The sequence below is a fragment of the Sarcophilus harrisii genome, chromosome 2 (assembly GCF_902635505.1).
Source record: "Sarcophilus harrisii chromosome 2, mSarHar1.11, whole genome shotgun sequence".
Lineage (NCBI taxonomy): Eukaryota > Metazoa > Chordata > Mammalia > Dasyuromorphia > Dasyuridae > Sarcophilus > Sarcophilus harrisii.
The window spans coordinates 53,791,206-53,813,696 of NC_045427.1; the positions used below are offsets into that span (position 1 = coordinate 53,791,206).

At 41.1% G+C, this 22,491-nt stretch overlaps 1 protein-coding gene across 5 annotated transcripts in view; it reads right to left on the reverse strand.

The window, feature by feature from the left end:
- Nucleotides 1–22,491, reverse strand: part of KLHL36 (kelch like family member 36) — a 64,107-nt gene that overhangs the window by 8,379 nt on the left and 33,237 nt on the right. For 3 of the 5 annotated variants that reach the window (XM_031950191.1, XM_031950192.1, XM_031950193.1), the window contains 3 exons: nucleotides 11,863–11,944; nucleotides 7,478–7,594; nucleotides 418–1,491 (listed from right to left, as the gene is read on the reverse strand). In XM_031950191.1, the coding sequence (XP_031806051.1) occupies nucleotides 418–1,491; nucleotides 7,478–7,594; nucleotides 11,863–11,922 (1,251 nt within the window). In that variant the 5' untranslated portion in view covers nucleotides 11,923–11,944. Of the gene's footprint in view, nucleotides 1–417; nucleotides 1,492–7,477; nucleotides 7,595–11,862; nucleotides 11,945–14,329; nucleotides 14,560–22,491 lie in introns of those variants that run through there. The other 2 variants (XM_003758457.4, XM_012540350.3) reach the window with 2 other exon arrangements.

Below are 22,491 nucleotides of genomic sequence, written 5' to 3' on the forward strand. Positions count from 1 at the left end.
ACATGCAAGGATAATTTTTCATCATTTACCCTTGCAAAACCTTGTGTTGCAATTTCTCCCCCTTACCCCCCCCCCCATGGCAAGTAATGCAATATATGTTAAACATGGTAAAAATATATTTAAGTCCAATATAGGCATATGTATTTATACAATTATCTTGCTGCACAAGAATAATCAGATCAAAAAGGAAAAAATAAAATTCAAACAAATAACAAAAGAAGTGAAAACTGAGCAAGTCTTTTAACTGTTGACCTAAGTTTCTTTCCTTGTCTATCAAATAAGCTGGAGAAGGAAATGGCCCACTGTTTCAAGATCTTTGCTAAGAAAACCCCAAAGGGGACGACTGAAAATGACGACACAACAAAACAAAAGGAAAGCAATGAAATAAAAAGGAGGCAAATCTGGCTTCAGGCTCACCTTTATCCACTGGTTCCAGCGGGGATCGTACCTATAGAGAAGATTGGAAGCTGCATCCCCGCCATTGTCCCTGGAGAAGCTGCCTCCGGCTATGAAGATGAAGCCTCCCAGGACAGCCACGCAGTGGTGGCTCCTCCTGGCAGGCAGGGGCGTCTCCATGACCCACTGCTCGTTTTTGGCATCCAGAAAGCAGGTGTCGTCGCTGAGCTCCAGGCAGCGCTCGGACACCTCCCCGCCCACGAACAGCAGCCGCTCGTCGTTGGTGCGCAGCGCAGTGCGCTTGTTCTGCAGCACCGGCTGGGCGGCCACGTTGTTGTGGTAGGCCACGGCCTCCTCGATGAAGCCCTCGCAGTTGGCCTCCTTGGGCAGCAGCGAGCACACGGCCGGCTTGACGCGGTGCAGGAGGTCGCTCTTGGGGATCAGCGGGAAATGGATGTTTTCTAGCACCTGGAAGGCGTCCGCCTCGCGCTCGGGGTACTGGGTCAGCCACTGGAGCGCGGCCTGCAGCAGGTCGTGCTCACACTCGCGCTGCACCAGGCTGCTCCCCAGGTACTGGCAGAGTTTCTGCAGGGAGACGTTCTGCAGAAAGTCCGGGGTGAAGGACAGCGTCCCGAAGTTCCGCAGGATGAAGGAGTCGATGTAAGAGTCCAGGCGTTTCAGGCTGTAGATGGACGCCAGCTCCTGCAGGTACAGATAGTTCTCCTCGCTCACCTCGTTTTCCAGGTACTCGCAGCAGAAATCAACCACCTTCCAGATCTGCAGGAGATGAGCCGTCTCCAAGACGTAGTCAATGTTACCGCCGTCCAGTGAAAGCTCGCTGCCGTAGAGAAAGTCAATGACGGCCCGCAGGCCGATGTACGAGGCTCCCACCAGCTCCACCTCCTTCTGGTAGGCCTCCCGCATGCCGATGGTGAACATGGAGTTGAAGTAGTCGCTGCAGACAGCCAGGAGGTTCCGGTGCGCGGGGACCCTCTGCTCGTCCGCCACCAAGACAATGTCGCAGAAAAGGCCGCGGTGTCTCTGCTCGTTGAGCCTCTGGAGCACCAGGTTGGGATGGTCAACCCACCTGTACACCTGAAATGGAAAAGATCACGTCACCTCCCTAATTGGGGCCAGGGGAGAAGGGGAGACTTAGATGCAAAATCCTACACCTGAAATAAAAAAGATCATATCAGAGCTCTCCTCCCTAGTTGCGACCAAGGGAGAGGGAAAGAATGATGCACTGGGAAACTTAGAGGCAAAATCCTACACCTGAAATAAAAAGATCATATCAGAGCTCTCCTCCCTAGTTGCGACCAAGGGAGAGGGAAAGAATGATGCACTGGGAAATTTAGAGGCAAAATCCTACACCTGAAATAAAAAAGATCTTAGAGCTCTCCTCCCTAGTTGGGGTCAGGGGAAAGGGGGAGAATGATGCACTGGGAAATTTAGAGGCAAAATCCTACACCTGAAATAAAAAAGATCTTAGAGCTCTCCTCCCTAGTTGGGACCAAGGGAGAGGGAAAGAATGATGCACTGGGAAACTTAGAGGCAAAATCCTACACCTGAAATAAAAAAGATCTTAGAGCTCTCCTCCCTAGTTGGGACCAAGGGAGAGGGAAAGAATGATGCACTGGGAAACTTAGAGGCAAAATCCTACACCTGAAATAAAAAGATCATATCAGAGCTCTCCTCCCTAGTTGCACCAAGGGAGAGGGAAAGAATGATGCACTGGGAAATTTAGAGGCAAAATCCTACACCTGAAATAAAAAGATCTTATCAGAGCTCTCCTCCCTAGTTGCGACCAAGGGAGAGGGAAAGAATGATGCACTGGGAAATTTAGAGGCAAAATCCTACACCTGAAATAAAAAAGATCTTAGAGCTCTCCTCCCTAGTTGGGACCAAGGGAGAGGGAAAGAATGATGCACTGGGAAATTTAGAGGCAAAATCCTACACCTGAAATAAAAAAGATCATATCAGAGCTCTCCTCCCTAGTTGCGACCAAGGGAGAGGGAAAGAATGATGCACTGGGAAACTTAGAGGCAAAATCCTACACCTGAAATAAAAAGATCATATCAGAGCTCTCCTCCCTAGTTGCGACCAAGGGAGAGGGAAAGAATGATGCACTGGGAAATTTAGAGGCAAAATCCTACACCTGAAATAAAAAGATCATATCAGAGCTCTCCTCCCTAGTTGGGGTCAGGGGAAAGGGGGAGAATGATGCACTGGAAACTTAGAAAATCCTAACTCCATGGCCTTTGTAACTCACTTCTTTCTTTCCTTTTTTTTTTTTTTTTTTCTAATAGTATTTTATTTTTTCCTCTAGTTTTTAGCATTCGTTTTTATAAGATTTTGAGTTTCAAATTTTTCTCCCTTCCTCCCCTCTTCCAAAGATGAAAGGCAGTTTGATATAGTTTATACATGTGCTATCATGTAAAACATATTTCTATATTAATCACAGTTATAAGAGGAAACAGATGAAAAGGGAAAAAAAACATAAGAAAAAATGAAGTGAAAAAAAACACTTATATCTTGCAGCTCACTTCTGATATAAGTTTACAGAAAGTGGGGAAGACTTTTTGTGCTTCCCCCAAAAATGATGCTATATAAAAACAGTACTCAGCACTCAAAGATAAAGGTGTTTGGCTGCTGGATGGAGCTAGTGCATATGCAAGAGCTACACAAAAACTAGGCTCAGGCCTAGAAATTCTAATTGTCCTTATCAAGGTAATTTTTTGTTGCTGTTTAATTGTTTTCATTTGTGTTCTACTCTTTATGGCCCCATCTGGGGTTTTCTTGGCAAAGATACTGGAGTAATTTAGTATTTCCTTCTCTAGCTTATTTTGCAGATGAGGAAACTGAAGCAAATAGAGTTAAGTGACTAGGCCAGGGTCACACAATTATTAATATCTGAAGCCAGATTTTAATTCAGGAAGATGAATCTTCTTGAGTCCAGGCCTGGCATTCTATACACTGCATCACATACCCGCCCTCCAAAGGAATCCTGCAGGGCAAACTTGAATTCCTGTCTACATACTGTAATTCAGAAGTTCTTAAGTTTTTTGGTCTTAGGATATTTTACATATTATTGTATTAATATTACAAGTTCTCGAAGATACCTTAAAGCCCAGATTCTTAAACTGTGGTTCATGACCCTATATGAGATCTCATAACTGAATGTAGGGATGATGAAGTTATGGTATATTGTCAGTAAATATCTGTCTTTTATACCTATTTATTTATATATTTATATTTTATATACCGAGGGTCATGTAAAAATATCTCAAGTAAAAAGGGATAGTGAGTGGGAAAAATTTTTAAAGTCCTGCCTTAAAGAATTTTTGCTTATATGGATTATATTTACCAATACTTACTCTATCTCCAACCTACTTTTCAAAAAAAAAATTTCTTTAACAAATTAAAAATATGGGGAAAAACCCTATATTTACTCTATTATGAAAGAAAATATCGTAGTGTTTCAATGACAATAATTTGTAACTCTTGGAACCACAAAAGGATCTCAGGAACCCAGATGACACTGGTCCACACTCTGAGAACCACAGTTTTAATTTTATCTTTGGTTAAAAACAAATGTGGAATATAATCTAAAAGGCCACTCCCTATCCCCAGCATCAGAAGAACCGGATGTGGTGCTGTTTCTTTGACAAGGCCTTTCCTGCTCTCCTCCCTCCTCTTGGTTCTTAGTAATTCCTACTTTCTGAAGTATTTTGCTTACCCTTACCTGTGTTCATGTGGGATCTTCTCAGTAGAATCTGAGCTACTTAAAGGGAGGGATTATTTATTTTTCAAATGTTTATTCCTGAAGTCTAGTATAGTGTCCTACTTATTGAACTACTGAACTGAAGATGTCCTAGTCCCCCACCACTTGCTAATCGTGTGATCTTGGGTATGATGGATCAACTTTATGAGCCTTACTTTTCTCACCTGTAAATGGAGATAAAACATATTTGTGCCTCCTATCTCACAGGGTTGTTGTGAAGATCAAATTGACTGAGATAAACGTGAACTGACACGTACATGGCTTTGTAGCTGGCACTGCTCTGCCAGGGCAAGCCAGTGTTATTACAGGCTAGTGTTCTGAGGAATAAATCATGATAACATATTAACAAAAACAAGAAGTCACATTTTGACAGGGGCTTTTACATTTATAAAGTGTTTATCTGCAAAGTAAATAGCGCATACATTATTCCCATTTTTCATATGAGGCAACTGAGGCTCACAAAAGTAAAATAAACTAACCCATCACCTTCAGTATGTATCAGCGTCTATGAACTCAGGTCTTGTGATTTCCAATTCATTTCTTTTTCTCTCTACAACAAGAGGCTACAAAACCATAATCTTAAAAAAATTGTTTTGATTTGTATATGCCTTTTTAAGGTTTACAAAATCTCACCCTTAAAACATCCTGAGATGAGTTACTTAGCACATGTATTTTTAGCTCTTTTTCAGAAAAGAAAATTTGAGGTTTCCAGTGACTTGCCCACAGTCAGGATTCAAACCCAAGATACCTGATTTCCAATTCTGTGAGTTTTCCTAGTAGGTCACACAATTCTTAACAGCTGAGGTATCTAGGTAGCATGGAGTACATGGATACGGGAAGATTCCATCTGTGATACTTACCAGCTGTATGACCTTGGACAAATCAATTTAATCACTATTAGCTTCAGTTTCCTTATCTGGAAAATGGGGATAAAAATAACACCTCCCTCCCAGGGTTACTGTATGGAGCAAATGAAATAATCTTTGTAAAAAATTTAGCCCATGGGGCAGCTAGGCTCTGAAGTCAGGAGGACCTGGGTTCAAATCTGGCCTCAGACACTTAACACTTCCTAGCTGTGTGATCCTGGGCAAATCATTTAACTCCAACTTCCTCAGCCAAAAAAGAAAAAAAAAACTTAGTTCAAAGTAGGCACCAGATAGATGTTAGTTATTTATTATTAATTTTTTTTTACTTGGCAAAGATTTTATTTTTTTTAATAATATTTTATTTTTCCAAATACATGAAAAGATAGTTTTCAATATTCACTTTTGCAAAACCTCGTGTTCCAAATTTTTCTCCCCCTGTCCCCTAGACAGTAAGCAATCCGGTTAACTATATGGTGCTGAGCTCTCAGAAGGTTGCTGTGAGGATTGAGTGAATTAAGAAATGTAGGCTTAAAGATCCCTACAAATGCTGACTATTATTGTCATTATGATCAAAAGATCAGAGACGTAGAGCTAGAAGGAAGTTTGGGAGTCCCTGGGTTTAAGACTCTTATTAAATGAAGCTCCTATCACTTGCCCAGGGTCCCCCAGCTGAGGACTAGAACCTTAAAGGGTACTTTGAATGTACTCTTATAGATGATCTCATCTGATTCAGCTGGGAACGGCCTGGCTGGGATTTGGGGGGAGGCAATCAGAGTTAAATGATTTCCAGGCTCACGTAGCTAGTCAGCTTCAGGCTGGATTTGAACTCAAGTCCTCCTGGCTTCAGGGCTAATGTTCTGTCCGTTGAGCCATGTTGTTGCCCCCTGGGATCTACCAGACTCCAAGGCCACACCCTAGTCAAATCTCCCTGATGTTCTATACAGGGGTCCTCAAACTTTTTAAATAGGGGGCCAGTTCACTGACCCTCAGACTGTTGGAGGGCTGGACTATAGTAAAAACAAAAACTTTGTTTTGTGGGTCTTTAAATAAAGAAACTTCATAGCCCTGGGTGAGGGGGATAAACGTCCTCAGCTGCCGGATCTGGCCCACGGGCTGTAGTTTGAGGATCCCTTAATAAGCCCAGTGATCTGATCTTTTCTGGAGTAAAAAAAGGCTTGGGTTTTACCTGTCAGTTTCCTTGCGACAAAAGCCGCTCACTGTCAGCTTCTCACCTTCACTTGTGATGGAACTAAAGCAATAAAAAACGGGGAGGAGAGGGAGTGTGATCCTGCCATGTTCCTAACATGTCCAGAGAACAAAAAACAAGCGTGTCCTCCCTGTTTTTATTCCTTGTATTTTCTGCCGATCAGAAAATGAAAAAAAAAAAATCTGATTTTCTTGATCCTTTAACGACTGAGTCCAAAGCTTTGTGTGTATTTTCTCTAAGCATTCAGCCCGTTTGACAGGAGGCAATTAAAAAGTGAGAGCAGATCTCTGCCAGATCCACATCTGTCCACTCTGTCTGAAGCAGCTGCTGCCTCCTTGTGGCTGTTAATAGCACAGTTTCTCTCCCTGTTTGAAAACACTTTATTTAAAAAGTTGATTTCATTTAACCTTCCCTTCTTCCATGACTAGTTCCGTGACTCAGGGCTTGTTTATCTGAACGTGCAATTCTTAACATCTGAAAACAAAATCCAGCGTTCCAGCTTCAGACAAAGCCGGGGGAGGGTCCTGACTGGGCTCGGGAAGGCTCTCCTGCCACAGGCTAGCTATGAGTCATTGCCGATTGAAGATAAACAAGCTGGCTAAGGCTGCGGCCCAGGAGGTCAACCTGACACGGCCAGCCTGGACGCACGAGGAGAAAAGTAAATTCCCAATTTGCTCCACAGTAGTGAGGGATATCCGGTGCAGTGCTCTGGGATTTCAGACACCGGACAAAGAAATGCTATGGGAAGCAAGGGAATGAGCTGGCTAAGAGGTGACTCTTGAGTCTTTCTATACTCAGGATCATCATTTTGGAGATGGAAAGGATCTGAGGCTATTACGGATACCCCCATTTTATAGATAAGGAAACTGAAAAAGGTTAAGCGATTTACCCCCTCATCATCATGGAAGAGGTCCACAGCTATCTACTCTGAGGGCACTAGAGATATAAGACTTACAGTCTCTGCCCTTTAGAAACTTAAAAATGAGAAACAATCTGCAAGCTCCTGGTGGCTGTTCAGACCATAAAAAATAGAAATGGCCTGAATTTGAAGACAGTCACAATGAAAACTTTCAGAGCTAGGAACTCAACAGCTGTCTAATCTAACCCATAAAAAGAATTCCTACTAGGTCACATCTGTGGAGTAGGTCCCCAGACCTTGCTGGGGGTTCTTTGTGAGGGGAAAAAAGAAAGAAAGGAAGGGAGGAAGAAGAGGAGGGGAAATACTACCTCCTGAGACAGTTCGTTCCACTTCTGCCCAGCTCTCATTGGCCTTAGGAAGCTTCTCCTTCCATTGAGCCTACATGTTTCTTCGCAACTTTCATCCAATGCTCCAAATTCTATCCCCTTGGGCCAAGCAGAATGAGTTTAATTTTAAAATAATTTTCTGCTTAATAAGATATTACATCTTCTAATGTGTAGGCAAATATAAAATGAAATTTAAGATGGAATCAGTGTGCTATGGAAGGCAAGCTAAATGACTACACATATATGACCTATATTAAGTTGTTTGCTTTCTCAACAAGGGGAGGGAGGGAGGGAGAGAATTTGGAACTTCTCATTTTAAATGACAAATGCAAAAAATTTGTTTTATGTGTAATTGGAGAAGACAGATATTATATTTGGCTCAAAAAAAAAAGAAAGAGAAGGACAGGAGGAAGGAAGGAAAGAAGGAAGGAGGGAGAGTGGAGGAAGAAAGAAAGGGAAAAAAGAAGAAAAGCCAAAAAAGACAGGAGAGAGAAATGAAAGAGAGAGGGAAGGAAGGAAAGGGATAAGGAAAGAGGGAAAGAAAGGAGAGAAGGAAGGAAGGAGAGGAGGGAGGGAAGAAGAGAAAAAAGGAAGGAAAGAAAAATGAAGGAAGGAGGAAAAGAGAAGAAGAAAGAAAGGAGGGAAGGGAGGAAAAAAGAAAAGAAGGAAAGAAGAAAGGAGGGAGGGAAGAAGGGAAGGAAGGGAAAAAGGGAAGGAGGGGAGGGAGAAAGGAAAAAGGAAAGCATGAAGTTGTAAGAACTGATTTCAAATATGGCTCTGATTCTTACTACCTGTTTTACTTTGGGCAAATCACTTTGCCTACATAGGGCTACATTTCTTCATCTGGACTAAATTAGGGTTTGGCAAACTTTTTTTATGCCAATAGAATTTTACTTAAAAATGTAAAAGCCAATTTTGTCTTTGGGCTATACAAAAGCAGGTGGAAAGTCAGATCTGGCCCAAAGTAGTCATGCTGATCCATGCACTCGATGGTCTCCTGAAGCTCTAAATCTTATGATCCCATGAACTGGAATGCCCAGGGATGGCCCCTCTGGCAAGGCTGGCTGGCTGCTACATTTACTTCCCGGGTGCTGCTCAAAGCCGTCCAAGCTGGCACGGCTATTGTTTCTGGGAGACTTTGCCAAGTTTCGATCTTTGAATCAGGGACCAAAAATAGTCTTCCACTGATCCCACATTTATGTTGAATGGAGCCAGGGAGGTTCCCAGAGTTCAAGGAGAATAGTGGACCTAACTCAATGCTAAAATCAGATGGTTTCCTGGAGCTTGGCTCCTTTTTGTTTCCCTGAGTGACAGGAATGAGAGAACTCTCCTGCTCCCCCAAGACTCCTTGAATTCCAGTCTTTGTAAGTAAACCATTATATACCCAGGATCTGGCCTCAGATACTTATTGGCTGTGTGACTCTGGGCAAGTCACTTAACTAACCTTGTTTGTGTCAGTTTTCTCATCTGTAAGATGGGGATAATAATAATAATGGTAATAATACATTGCTATGTAATATGTCACATAATAATAGTAATACTAGCATTTACCTCATAGTGTTGCTGTAAGGATCTGATGAGATAATTATAAAGCATTTAACACAATCCACACTATCTAGTTTATTCTGCCAAGTGATAGCTGTTTAGTGGAGGGAATAATTTGCCATACTGAGAGTTCTCTATACTTGACCAAATCACAGAAACTTCTTTTTTTTTTTTTCTTTTGTGGTGTAACTTTTTAATTTAGATATTCTTCCTTAAAGAAAAATTATTCCCAGAATTTTGAAATGGAAAATTATAAGTTAAATGAGCCAAAGTACCTTTAAGTGACTAATCAGTCCTTTCTAATCTTCTACAATTTGTTTTAAACAGCAATTTAAAATTGCTATTGAATGAGTCTTACAAAGTGGTATTTTTAACAAAGTCTGATTTGAAGGAAGTTGGAGGGAATCCAGTCAAACTCTATGTTTTTATGGATGAGGAACAGTCTCAGAGATATCCAATAATTTGCCTTAAGTTATACAGGTAGTAAAGAGATGAGCTACTATCTGACACCAAGTCTCTTTAAATCCAAAATCAACAGACTTTATAAAAGTTTTTTGTTGAGCTGGGCTTGGTGGTGTGGGCCTGAAGGCCCTGTGACTGAGGAGTCTGAAGCTGGCGGCTGACTTGAGCTTGGGAATTCTGAACTGTAGAGTAGGGCTAAAACAGATGCTTCCTAGCTCTGTGAGCCTGAACAAGTCACAACCCTATTTGTCTCAGTTTCCTTATCTATAAAATGAGCTGGAAAAGGAAATGACAAACTACTCTGTAGATAGTCTGTATCTTTGCCACCAAAAAAAAGCCCAAATGGGGCCACAAAAAATAGGACACAACTGAAATGACTCAATCAATAATAAGGAAACATCAGTAGCTAGTGGCTCACCTTCTCTTTATCAACTATTAAGGGCAAATAACATTTCTTCAAACAGAACTTTATTCACTAGTCTTAGTAAAAAATGGGGGTACTTCCAAAACTGAAAATCTGAATTAATTCTCACTATGTCAGAAAGCAATGATGGGAACAATACTGGATAGAATGTAATTCCTGTAATAAGTGGATCCTGGCAAAGAAGCATTTCTGGATTTGCAGTAGTCTCCCTGCATAGCTAAGCACCATGTTGCCTAAGAAGTCACCCCCAATGTCACCAAACTAACCAAAAGGTGCTCTCAGTTCACATGTTCAAAAAGCCCTGGGGCCTCAGGGACCTAATTTTAGAATGGAGTGAGTAAAATTTAAGAGGAAAATGGATAGTTAAAAGACTCTTTTTCCAGTCAGGAAAGAGAAGAGAGAGAGCTGGAGAAATCCCCTGTCTCCTTCCTTTCCTAAGTGACTATGGGCAAGTCATTTAACCCCAATTTCCTCCCCCTTCCAAAAAGAAACCCACACTTTCAATCCAATATTGCTCCCATCATTTCTTTCTGATACAATGAGAAATGAATTCAGATTTTTGGTTTTGGAAGTACTCCCTATTTTTCACTAAAACCAGTGAGTAAGTATCATTTGAAGAAATGTTATTTGCCCTGACTGGCTGAAGAGAAAGCTGGCCACTGATTTTTCAAATGTTATTGTTATTGAGTCATTCAGTTGTGTCCCATTTTTTGAGGCCCCATTTTTGTTGTTGTTGTTGTTGCTGTTGTTGCAAACTCAGGTTCGTAAACTGCTTTGTTGGGTTCTTGCTATTAGGGAAAGGCATCTTCTGCCTATTTTATATCTGCTTAAAAATATACATATTGTACAATTACTATTGTGTTTTGTATATACATATTATCTTCTCCATTTACAGTAAAATCCCTGAGGGCTTGACTGATTTATTTTTGTCTTTGTATCCTGATTGCCAAGCACTGTTCTTAATATATAGCAAGTGGTTAATAAATACTTATTGATTGATTGTTAGCCTTTTCTCTGCCTTATGACCCTGAGCTTTCTGTATCTGGGCATCAGATTCCTATGTATAAAAGAAGAGATAAGTTTAGATGACCTCAGAGGTCTGTCCCAACATTGTATGATTCTTCTTCTTCCATTCTGCCAAGTTTGATATGAAAACACCTAGAGTATCCACTTTAAAGATGAATAATCTAAAATCAGGTCCTAGGGAGACTGTGCATATTGTATATTCAACAAAGGAAACAATAAAGCACAAGGCTTAAATATCTGACCAGGAATCTTGCCTCTGATGCATATTAGCCATGTGATCAAGGACAAATCAAACTCAGCTAATTCTCTAAAGCAGGGGTCCTCAAACTATGGTCCAGGCCAGAGGCGGCAGCTGAGGATGATTATCCCCTCACCCAGGGCTATGAAGTTTCTTTATTTAAAGGCCCACAAAACAAAGTTTTTGTTTTTACTATAGTCCGGCCCTCCAACAGTCTGAGGGACAGTGAACTGGCCCCCTATATAAAAAGTTTAAGGACCCCTGCTCTAAAGGCTGTATGGATGAGTAGCAAATCTGCTTCAAACTTCTGGAAGAAGTTTCCAGATCAAGAGCTCCCTATGCCAATGAAATCAGCAGAATAAATTCTGAAGACAGGGATTGAAATCTTGCCTCTGATAAATTCATGTTTTGAACTTATTCAATTAATGTTAAAAATGTCAACATCTGACAATAATTTCAATCAGAAAATACATATAGTCTATCATAGCTATTGTGATCTTGGACAAGTCACTAAGTCACTGATTTCTCCTGGCCCTTAATTTTCTCTTTTATGAGAAGGTTAGATAAGATGGTCCATGAGTCACAGCTGACTTTTTGATCCTATAACACAGGTCCAGATTCAAAAAGACAAAAGGGGCTCTAAGAATCTAGAAGCATATAATTCACACACACCTTTGAAGATTCGCTGATCTTGTACGGACGAGATACTCTTGTCTGTCTGGCCCCCTCCATTATAAAAGGATTGGTAATGTTCCTACAATGATAAAAAAAAAAAAAAAAAAAAAAAAAAAACGAGAGAGAATCATTGAGCATGTAATATTATTGTCATTTACTAGATTCATTTAGAACTGGCACAGACCTACAGTCACTGGATGCAAGAGGATGGGAAGTCCTGGAAAGAATAGGGAGACTAGATCTTAAGACAGAGATGGAATCTAATCAGCTCCATTACCGGCTTTCTTTTAAATTGATTACAGTAAAGAGTCACAGGTAGTCAACGAATGAATACCCTCTATCTTCTATTTCCCAGCAAACCCATTTGTAAATCATCACCATATCTTTTATGGCCTTGTTGGCTCTGAATATAGTTTATAAACACTGACACATGCAGTTCTGTCCTTTGGCTGAATCAGAACCCCAAAAAGGAAGACCAATGTGGACATCTGAAGAAATCATAATGAATATTGTGTGTATATATACATGTATACACATATATGTATGCATAACTATGACTACATTTGTATGCATGTATATATTCATATATACCCATATATACTATTGAATGGTTAAACACATTTCAGAAAATTTCTCAGAAAATGGTGGCCTTAGGGGCAGTTAGGTGGGATAGTGGGTAAAGCAGGGGCTCTGGATCGACCCATGTTCAAATCCAGCCTCAGACACTTACTAGCTAGTGTGACCCTGAGCGTACCACTTAACCTGGATTACCTTCAACTTGTATTCAAATCTGGCTTGCTGCTTGGATTGCTTCCAAAGAACAAGTATGGCTTTGCCCAAATTTCAAGGTGTAGGCAGGACAATGTGTCTAGGAAACTTAAATTCAACAATTATCAAGTGCTGACTGTATGCAAGGCACAGTGCTACTGTACAGGTACAAAGATAAAGTTCTTGTCTTAAAGGGGTACCTTGCCTATTGGGGTGGGGGTGGGGAGTTCAATGGTAAGTGTTTGTTGAATTAAGCTGGGTCCCAATTCTTTGCTCTGCCAGAGTGGTAATTTCAGGGAAGTCACTTGAACCCGGTGGGCTGCAGTCTCCTCAAGTGTAAAGTGAGCCAGGTGGATCTGATAATCTCTGGGGTTTCTGCCATCTCCAGCAGTCCACTGGGCAGATAGCTGTTGATAGATTTTTGGGGGAAGAAAAAATAGGGAAGGCACAGGGGACCTAAGTATAGTGAGCAGGGGGAAGTTGAGTTGAACACACAGAGCTGGTCCTCATACCTGGCCCCAGCAGCAGATTATTTGGGGGCAGAATTGCCTGAGTACATGTTAACTTGGAGAAGGGTCCAGGTCATCACCCCATGGAAGAGTATGAACGATCTATGCAGATGGCAAGGCAAGGAGGCATGGGCAAGGCATGATCTGGGCATGGGCTCAACACTTGGAAGAGGAGGTCTTTAAGATTCAATTTCCTGGATGGAGTGAATCCAGAGGAAAATACAAGCAGGTTTTATCCGAAGGTTTTACTCCAGATCCCACCGCAGGAGAGTGAAAAGGACAATGGCTGTAGATCCAGAGGACGTGAGTTCAAATTCGAGCTCTGCTAACTACCGGGTGACCCCCAGGACCAAAAACTTGCTCTCTCTGGGTCCCAAGTTCATGCTCTACAAAAGCGGGGATTGAAGAAGATGGCTAAGATCCCTGCTACCTCGAAATTCTATGGCCTAAGTGCAGGAATCTAGCGTTTAAGCTCCGTGCCCTCCCCCGAGCTACTTGATCGGTTCTTCAGGGGCTACCCTGGCAATTCTGGGTAACGGGAGGGGAGGAGGGAGGAAGAGAGGGGAGGCGGTTTCTGACTATGGACTGGCAGTTCTCTCTCTACCTCCCCCACATATACCCACACAGCCAAATCCAAAGCCTTGCCTCTGCCAAAAAATACCCACTTACCCACATCCACCCAGCCATCCACCCAAAGCAACCAACCGAGGTTCCTTCCAAGATCCTAAACATTCATGAAAACAGCTACTGCGTACAGGCTAGGGGAGAGACAAAGTTTGGATAAAACACTAACCCTGCTCTCCAGTAGCCTGCAGTCTAGTCCAAGGACGAGACACAATGGAACACAGAAGAAAAATCTGTATTGAATAGATTCGGGGGGATTTACTTTAACCCAAAATACACAACTGGATCATTAAGATTCACATTCTCGTAGGGGGCTGGGCTCCAGACGTGCCAACCCAGGCAGAGGTAAGAAAGGATGGAGGGGGAGGGAGGGGTATCGGCCAGCTGAAAGGCAGGGACAAAGATTCTGGGTCCAAGCGGGACCTCTGACTGCAAAGGGAATTGGGGCGGGGGAGGCGTCCATGCTTTGCGAGGGGGGCAGCTGGGACAAGGGATGCAGAGTGAGAAGGGAGGGAGGAAGGGCAGGAGGTTCGGGAGCTGGCACCGGGGCCAAGAGGACCAACCTGGGGAGGTGAGCGCTGCGCGGGCGGTCACCGCTACAGACTGGCCGGAGCAGCTCCGCCGGCGCCCGCGCTGGATCCCGATCCCCGGCCGGAGCGGCCGGGCGGCGGCGGCAGCGCGGCCGGCCCTCCGCCGGCTCGGTCCACAGCCATGGCTCCGCCAGGAAGTGCTGGGCCGAGTGAAGCGAAGGCCGGGCCAATGAGCGCGCGGGGAGCGAGGGGCGGGGGCCCTGGAAGAGGTGGGCTCAGGGGGCCAGTGACGCCGGGCCGGGCCAAACAACCGACCCGGGCCGTCCCCCCTTCCCCCCCGTTTTCCCCTGTTTTTGCCCCCCACCCCCCCTTTCCATTTTTCCCCCTTTTTTCCCTTTTTTTTCCCCACTTCCCCTTCCTTTTCCTCCTCCTCTCCTTTCCTTTTCCCCCCCCCCCCTTTTGCCCTGTTTTTCCCCCCTCTTTCCTCCCTTCCCTTTTTCCCCCTTTCCCCCTTTTACCCCCCTTTTTTTTTTAAACCAAAACCTTTCCAAGGGGGCCATAGGGGAACTGGGAAAGCCCCTTTCCCTTTTAAGTTCCCAGGGTCCCCCTCTCCCCCACCCCCAATTCAGAAACAGATCCATATTCCTATGTGATGGGTATGAAGTGACTTAGAATCTTAGAATGATAGAATCAGAGCTGGAAAAGATCTCAAAAGTCACATAAGGAAAATGAGGCAGGCCTCCTGAGGGATTGTATTTGCCTTTCTTTGCATTTCAAGCTTGTTTACTGACAGAATAATTGGCTCAAAAAGAGACTTCCCAAGTGTCCTCAGCTAATACAGGTGTAGGAGAGCCAGTATTTGAACCCAGATTCTCAGACTCCAAATCCCTCTGAATCCCTCGCTGCCCGAGTGCTCATTGGCCCAGCCTTCGCTTCACTCGGCTCTCCATGATGCAGGCTCTCACTACTAAGTGCTAGAGACTGAAGTTGATCCCATGCTATCAGTTCTAAGACCAGTTGTCTTTCCAGGTCACCTTCTGAGAAATAACTGTAAACTACAGAAGATGCAATGCAAACAGTAAATATTCCAATTTTCGTGGCTAAGTCAGAATATGAACCAAGGCCAGTCAAGTCAGTAACCATTTATCCAGTGCTACTTTGTTGCAGGTACAATGCCAAGTCCTGGGGGCTACAAAGAAAGGTAAAAGATAGTTTCGGCTCTGAAAGAGCTGGCAAAAGTAAAAGGAAAGAGAAATACAAACAACTATATAAAAACAAAGTATTCTTTCCTCCATTCTAGGTCATCCCACTGAAGCTCCACAAGTAGCTAATAATAGGGATGTAATTCTAGGCAGAGACAGGGAAAGGTGATGCAATTTTTATGACCCCCCCCCTTTTTTTTAAATCATTGGAAATCTTGGCTATTTCTGTGTTATTGCCAGGTTTTTGTTTGTCTGTTTTGTCCCATACCTATGATTTCATAGTATAGGAAACTCCCAGGTGAGAAAACTCTGTTTATCCAAGCAGATCAGCATATTTTACAATTTAGAGTTGCCTAGGGAATTGTAATGTTGACTTGTCCAGGATTATATAATATGTGTCAGTGGCAGGAACCTGGACTCTGGGCCAGCTCCTTAAGCACTCTTCTGACAGGTTGTGCCTCACTTTTTTTCAAACTGCATGATTGCCAACAGTTATAACTTTTGTCCCCCAAGAGTCTTTGACCCAAAAGGCCTGACCTTTCTTCTGTAGAATTTTTCCTGCTTTCTTGGTGGGACTCAGTTTTTTCTAACCTGGGAGAATCCTGGTTTATAGATGGTAGGATTGGGAAGGGATTTCAAAAACTACCTAGTATAATCTGCTCGTATTACAGAGGCGGAAACTGAGGCTCAGAAAGATTCAAGAAAGTACCTAAGAAGTGCCGGAGCTGAAATCAAAAACAGGTCATTAGATTCCTGACCCTATGATGTATCCACTGTACCATACTGCTTTACTGATATTAGGTATCCAAATCTGAATGGCAAACACTAAGTACATAGCTCAGGGATCTGGGGTCATGTTGGCAGCAGACTGAATTAGGCACATTGGGAAAAGATCCTTCTGGATTCATATAGGCAGTCCTGAGCCTCAAACTTCTCTGATCAGTGACTTAGGGAACAGATGGCTTGGATTCATAGAGCTCTTTAAAGTTTGCAAAACACTCTACAAATATCATTTTACTTTATCTTCATCAAAGAAAAAAACAACCAGGGAAGTAGTTTGCTCCTATCCTCTTGTTCATCTATCCCTTGTTCTTGAAGATGACCAATGACATCACTACAGAGATGTCTTGACTCACTTGTGAAATATGATGTGGAAACAGAGGCAGCTGGAGGTTAGAATGATTTGCTCAGAATCACAGCTAGCGAGACCAGATTTAAATTTAGGTCTTCCTGACTGCAGGATCAAGTCCAGTCAAGTTCACAAGCATTTAAGAACCTCCTGTGTCCCAGGAAGAGTACTAAGAGCTAGATATGAAAAGAAAAACAAAACAAAACAAACAAACAAAAATAAATAAAAAAAGTTCCTGCTCTCAAGAAGCTCATAGTCCAAAGAGAGAGAAGATGCACAAACGTCTATGTAGATTTTGTACAACTGAGATATATATGATATAAATTGGAGATAAGTACAGAGGGGAAAAAACCAGTAAAGGCCTTTTACAGAAGAAAGCCAGGGAAGGTGAGATGGAGTTCCAGGGATGGGGTAGATGGACTATCTTTTCCCAAGAATAATAAGACATTGTTACTGCAGCTAATGATGCAGTGGATGTAGCACTGTACATGGAATCAGGAAGAACTGAGTTAAAATCTAACTTCAGATACTAGTTATGTGACCCTGTTTATTTCTGTATGTCTCATTTACCTCATCTGTAAATTGGGTATCACACTGGTATTTACTTCCTAAGGTTGTTTGTGAGGATCATATGAGATAATAATAATAAAAAACTTAGCGAAGTACCTGGCACTTTTGTAAGCACTATATAAATATTTGATGATGATCATCTCAGAAAAATGAAGAGGTAAATTGTAAGAAGACAGGAGAGGAAGGAGGGGTTCAAGTTTTGGAGAGCTTTGAATGTCATGCAGAGGATTTTATAACTGATCTTGGAGGTGATAAGATAGCCACTGAAGTTTATTGAATGGGGTGTGCAATGAAACAATCAGCCCTGAGCTTTAGGAAGATGGATTTGACAGTTGATTGGAGGATGACTGAATGTGGGGGAGAGACCTGAGGCAGGGAGTCCAAACAGTAGGTCATTGCAAATAGCATTGTTCCTGCAATCAAATTTAACACAAAAGGAAGCTGAGAAAGTGGGGCGAGTAGTGGGCTGGGGGCATGTTACTGAAATCCACAGAAGCATATAGCTAGCTAGGTGAGAAATGATTTGGTTGCCTTTGTTGTTGCTCAGTGGTGTCTGACTCTATGTGATCCTGGACTTTGTCCATTGGATTTTCTAGGCAAAGATACTGGAGGGGTTTGCCATTTGCTCTTTTATAGATGAGAAACTGAAGCAAATAGGAGTTGAGTGATTTGTTCAGGGTCACAGCCCTAGTATTTGGATTTAGACTCAGATCTTCTGATTCTAGTGTGTCCCAGTGCTTTATCTACTACACCATTTACCTGCCCCTGTTTACTCTTACTGAAGTTCTAAGAGGATCTCTTCATCTCTATGTTCTCCTGTCTGACACTAGGGTTACCAGGGCTGATGGGTACTTATGAAACGTGAGTTTCAGGTTTGAAGTGGTCAGAAATGAGAGATCCAAAGAAGATACAGCTTAACTTCCCTAATGGAGGTTTAGTTCTTCAGAGTGATTAAGGTCTTGCCTATGATCACAAGCTAGTAACTGAAAGAGCAAACACAGATTTGCACACCAAATTGGTTTTTTTAAAGGGTTTTTAAAAATTTATTTTAAAATAGTTTTTTATTTTTCCAAATACATGCAAAGGTAGTTTTCAACATTCATTTTTGCAAAACTTTGTGTTCTATATTTTTCTTATTCCCCCCTCACTCCCTTCTCCTAAAAAGCAAGCAATCTGATATAGGTTAAACACTTGCAATTCGTCTAAATCTATGTCCATAATGGTCATGCTGTGTAAGAAAAACCAGTATTTCAAGGGTTCTTGTAAAAACACTGGTACATAGTTGCAAGATTTACTATTACTCATGCGAATTAGTCTGATGGAAATACCAGTTGGACTTGACTTAATACTAGCAATCAATCCTTTCTTAATCAACATTTCAAGACAATACAAATATCATTCTTTCTAGAAACAAACCATCAACTTGATTTCCTAAAGGTCCACATAAGAATGGCTTATATCAAGTGTCCAAAAACTTCTCTTTTTACGTAGTAAGAGGTCATGTGGGAACATTTGATAAATTTCCCATCAAGAAGCACTGCCCTCAGTAGAATACAAGAGATGCTTAGAGTCTCAAGTAATAGGGAATAGTGAATACAGGAGCCTCCCTTCATCTCAGCTTTGGCTAGATTTATACAGCTCTAAAACTCAGTGGGGAAACATTAACTAAACTCAAATTCTGGTTTATAATTTATTACATAATTTGTTTACCACATACTCTGGTTAGTGGTTTATTACTAAACTAATGCTGAAGTTGTTTATATTATTTTCCTATCGTTGGTCCACTCTATCAGGAATCCGTGTATGATTATCAGTTCTTTGGGTGAACATATGTTGCTTACCAAATTATGCCACACAAATGCTTATTCTAATAAAATGAAAAACAGCTTATGTAAGCTATTCAGTCACAAAATGGAATAGGTTATGCTAAGTTAATAAAGTTATTTTTACTGTAGATCTTAGCTATTTGTGTGTCATGGACCAATTTGGCAATCTAGTGAATCTTTTGGACCCCTACTCAGAATCATGTTTTTAAACACATAAAGTAAAAATGTATAGATTATAAAGGAAACATTAAATCATTAAAATGCAGTTATCAAAAACTTTTTTCCAAGTAAGGTCATAAGGACAGCTAGATGGCACAGTAGATAGGGTGCTAGTCCTGGAGTCAAGTTCAAAGAGCCTGAGTTCAAATCCAGAATTAGAAGCTGTGTGCTTCTTGGAAAGTCACTTAATCCCGATTGCCTTGACAAAAGAAAAATAGGTCATGGATCCCAGGTTAAGAATCCCTGTATTATGTAATCTGGATCTGATTCTAACTACAGGCAGCAATCCTCAAAAATTTAAAGGTACCAACTGGGTATCTTGATAGGCAGCAGAAAGACAAAAAAAAAATGGTCTCTGATCTCAAGATTATACTTTATTTGGAAACTATGGATCCATATAAGCAAATACAAAATAATTCAAAATAAATCCAAGACCATTTTTGGTTTGGGGAGTAGAAAAGCACAAAGAATTGTAGGAAATCAGGAAAGCCCTTCATTTAATCAATTTAGTTCCCAGTTGGTGTCAAGCACAATGTTAGCCTCCTACTTTATGTAGGAGGTGGTACTTGAGCTGAGTTTTGAAAGAAAGTAAGGATTCTAAGGGGACAACTAGGTAGCACAGTGTATGACGCACCAATCTGGAGTTAGAAAGACCTGAATTCAAATGCAGCCTGTGTGATCTTGGCTAAGTCCCTTCATCTGTTTATCTCATCTATAAAATGAGCTGGAAGGAAGTGTTTTCCACTTCCACTTCTTACTTTTATATCTTTGCCAAGAAAACCCTAGATGGGGTCATAAAGAATCAGACATGATTGAAGACAACTGAACAAGGTATTCTAAGAGTTGGAGTTGAGGAGAGAGGAAATTCCAAGAAGAATCCATAGCCTGTGCAAAAGTACACAGAAAAAGAAAGTGAGTGTAACAATGGTAGGTATTATTGTGGGGGACTCAAGAGGCAGCTCATCTTCCCTTTTTCCTTTGCTTCCTTCAGTCTCACCTAGTTAAAGCAAATAATTCACTTTTTACACTAGGGTAATATAATGGACAACGGATTTGGTGGTAGGAAGAATAATAATAATATTAATAATAGCTTGCATTTATATAGTGCTAGGCTCTTACCAAGTACTCTATAGTTATGGTCTCATTTGGTTGTCACAACAAGTGTAGGAGTTATATGTTATTATTTCCCTTATTTTTTTGTTTTTGTTTTTTTTAAGTTAAAGCTTTTCATTTTCAAAATATATACATAGATAATTTTCAACATTCATCCTTACAAAACCTTGTGTTCTGATTTTTTTCCCTTCCTTCCCCCCTAGAAGGCAAGTGAGCCAATATATGTTAAACATGTATATTCTATACATATTTCCACAAATTTCATGCTGCACACACAAAAAAATCAGATCAAAAAGGGAAAGAAATGAGAAAGAAAATAAAATGCAAGCAAACAATAACAAAAAGAGTAAAAATACTACTTCCACATTCAGTTCCCACTGTCCCCTCTCTTGGGTTAATAAACTAAGATTTATTAGTGCAAAACAGGGCATGACTAGTTAGCATTACATCCAAGAAAGATCTGAGGGTTTCAGTGGACGACAAGTTCAGTGAGTTGATATTGTGATATGGTAGGCACAAAAGCCTCTTTGTTGATCCTCTTTGGGGTTTTTTTTTTTTTTTTTTTTTTTTTTTTTATTTAATAGCCTTTAATTTACAGGATATATACATGGGTAACTTTACAGCATTAACAATTGCCAAACCTCTTGTTCCAATTTTTCACCTCTTACCCCCCACCCCTCCCTAAATGGCAGGATGACCAGTAGATGTTAAATATATTAAAATATAACTTAGATACACAATAAGTATACATGACCAAAATATTATTTTGCTGTACAAAAGAATCAGACTCTGAATTATTGTACAATTAGCTTGTGAAGGAAATCAAAGATGCAGGTGTGCATAAATATAGGGACTGGGAATTCAATGTAATGGTTTTTAGTCATCTCCCAGAGTTCTTTTTCTGGGTATAGCTAGCTCAGTTCATTACTGCTCCATTAGAAATGATTTGGTTGATCTCGTTGCTGAGGATGGCCTGATCCATCAGGACTGGTCATCATCTAGTATTGTTGTTGAAGTATATAATGATCTCCTGGTCCTGCTCATTTCACTTAGCATCAGTTCGTGTAAGTCTCTCCAGGCCTTTCTGAAATCATCCTGTTGGTCATTTCTTACAGAACAGTAATATTCCATAATTTTCATATACCACAATTTATTCAGCCATTCTCCAACTGATGGACATCCATTCAGTTTCCAGTTTCTAGCCACTACAAAAAGGGCTGCCACAAACATTCGTGCACATACAGGTCCCTTTCCCTTCTTTATAATCTCTTTGGGATATAATCCCAGTAGTAACACTGCTGGATCAAAGGATATGCACAGTTTGATAACTTTTTGAGCATAGTTCCAAACTACTCTCCAAAATGGTTGGATCTGTTCACAACTCCACCAACAATGAATCAATGTCCCAGTTTTCCCACATCCCTCCAACAATCATCATTATTTTTCCTGTCATCTTAGCCAATCTGACAGGTGTGTAGTGGTATCTTAGAGTTGTCTTAATTTGCATTTCTCTGATTAATAATGACTTGGAGCATCTTTTCATATGACTAGAAATAGTTTCAATTTCTTCATCTGAGAATTGTCTGTTCATATCCTTTGACCATTTTTCAATTGGAGAATGGCTTGATTTTTTATAAATTAGAGTTAATTTCTATATATTTTGGAAATGAGGCCTTTATCAGAACCTTTGACTGTAAAAATATTTTCCCAGTTTATTGCTTCCTTCTAATCTTGTCTGCATTAGTTTTGTTTGTGCAAAACTTTTCAGTTTGGTATAATCGAAATTTTCTATTTTGTGATCAGTAATGATCTCTAGTTCTGCTTTTGGTCATAAAAACCTTCCCTTCCACAGGTCTGAGAGGTAAACTATCCTATGTTCCTCTAATTTATTAATAATTTCATTCTTTATGCCTAGGTCATGAACCCATTTTGACCTTATCTTGGTGTACGGCAGTTAAGTATGGATCAATGCCTAGTTTCTGCCATATTAGTTTCCAATTTTCCCAGCAATTTTTATCAAACAGTAAGTTCTTATCCCAAAAGCTGGGATCTTTGGGTTTGTCAAAGACTAGGTTGCTATATTTGTTGACTGTTTTATCCCTTGAACCTAATCTATTCCACTGATCAACTAATCTA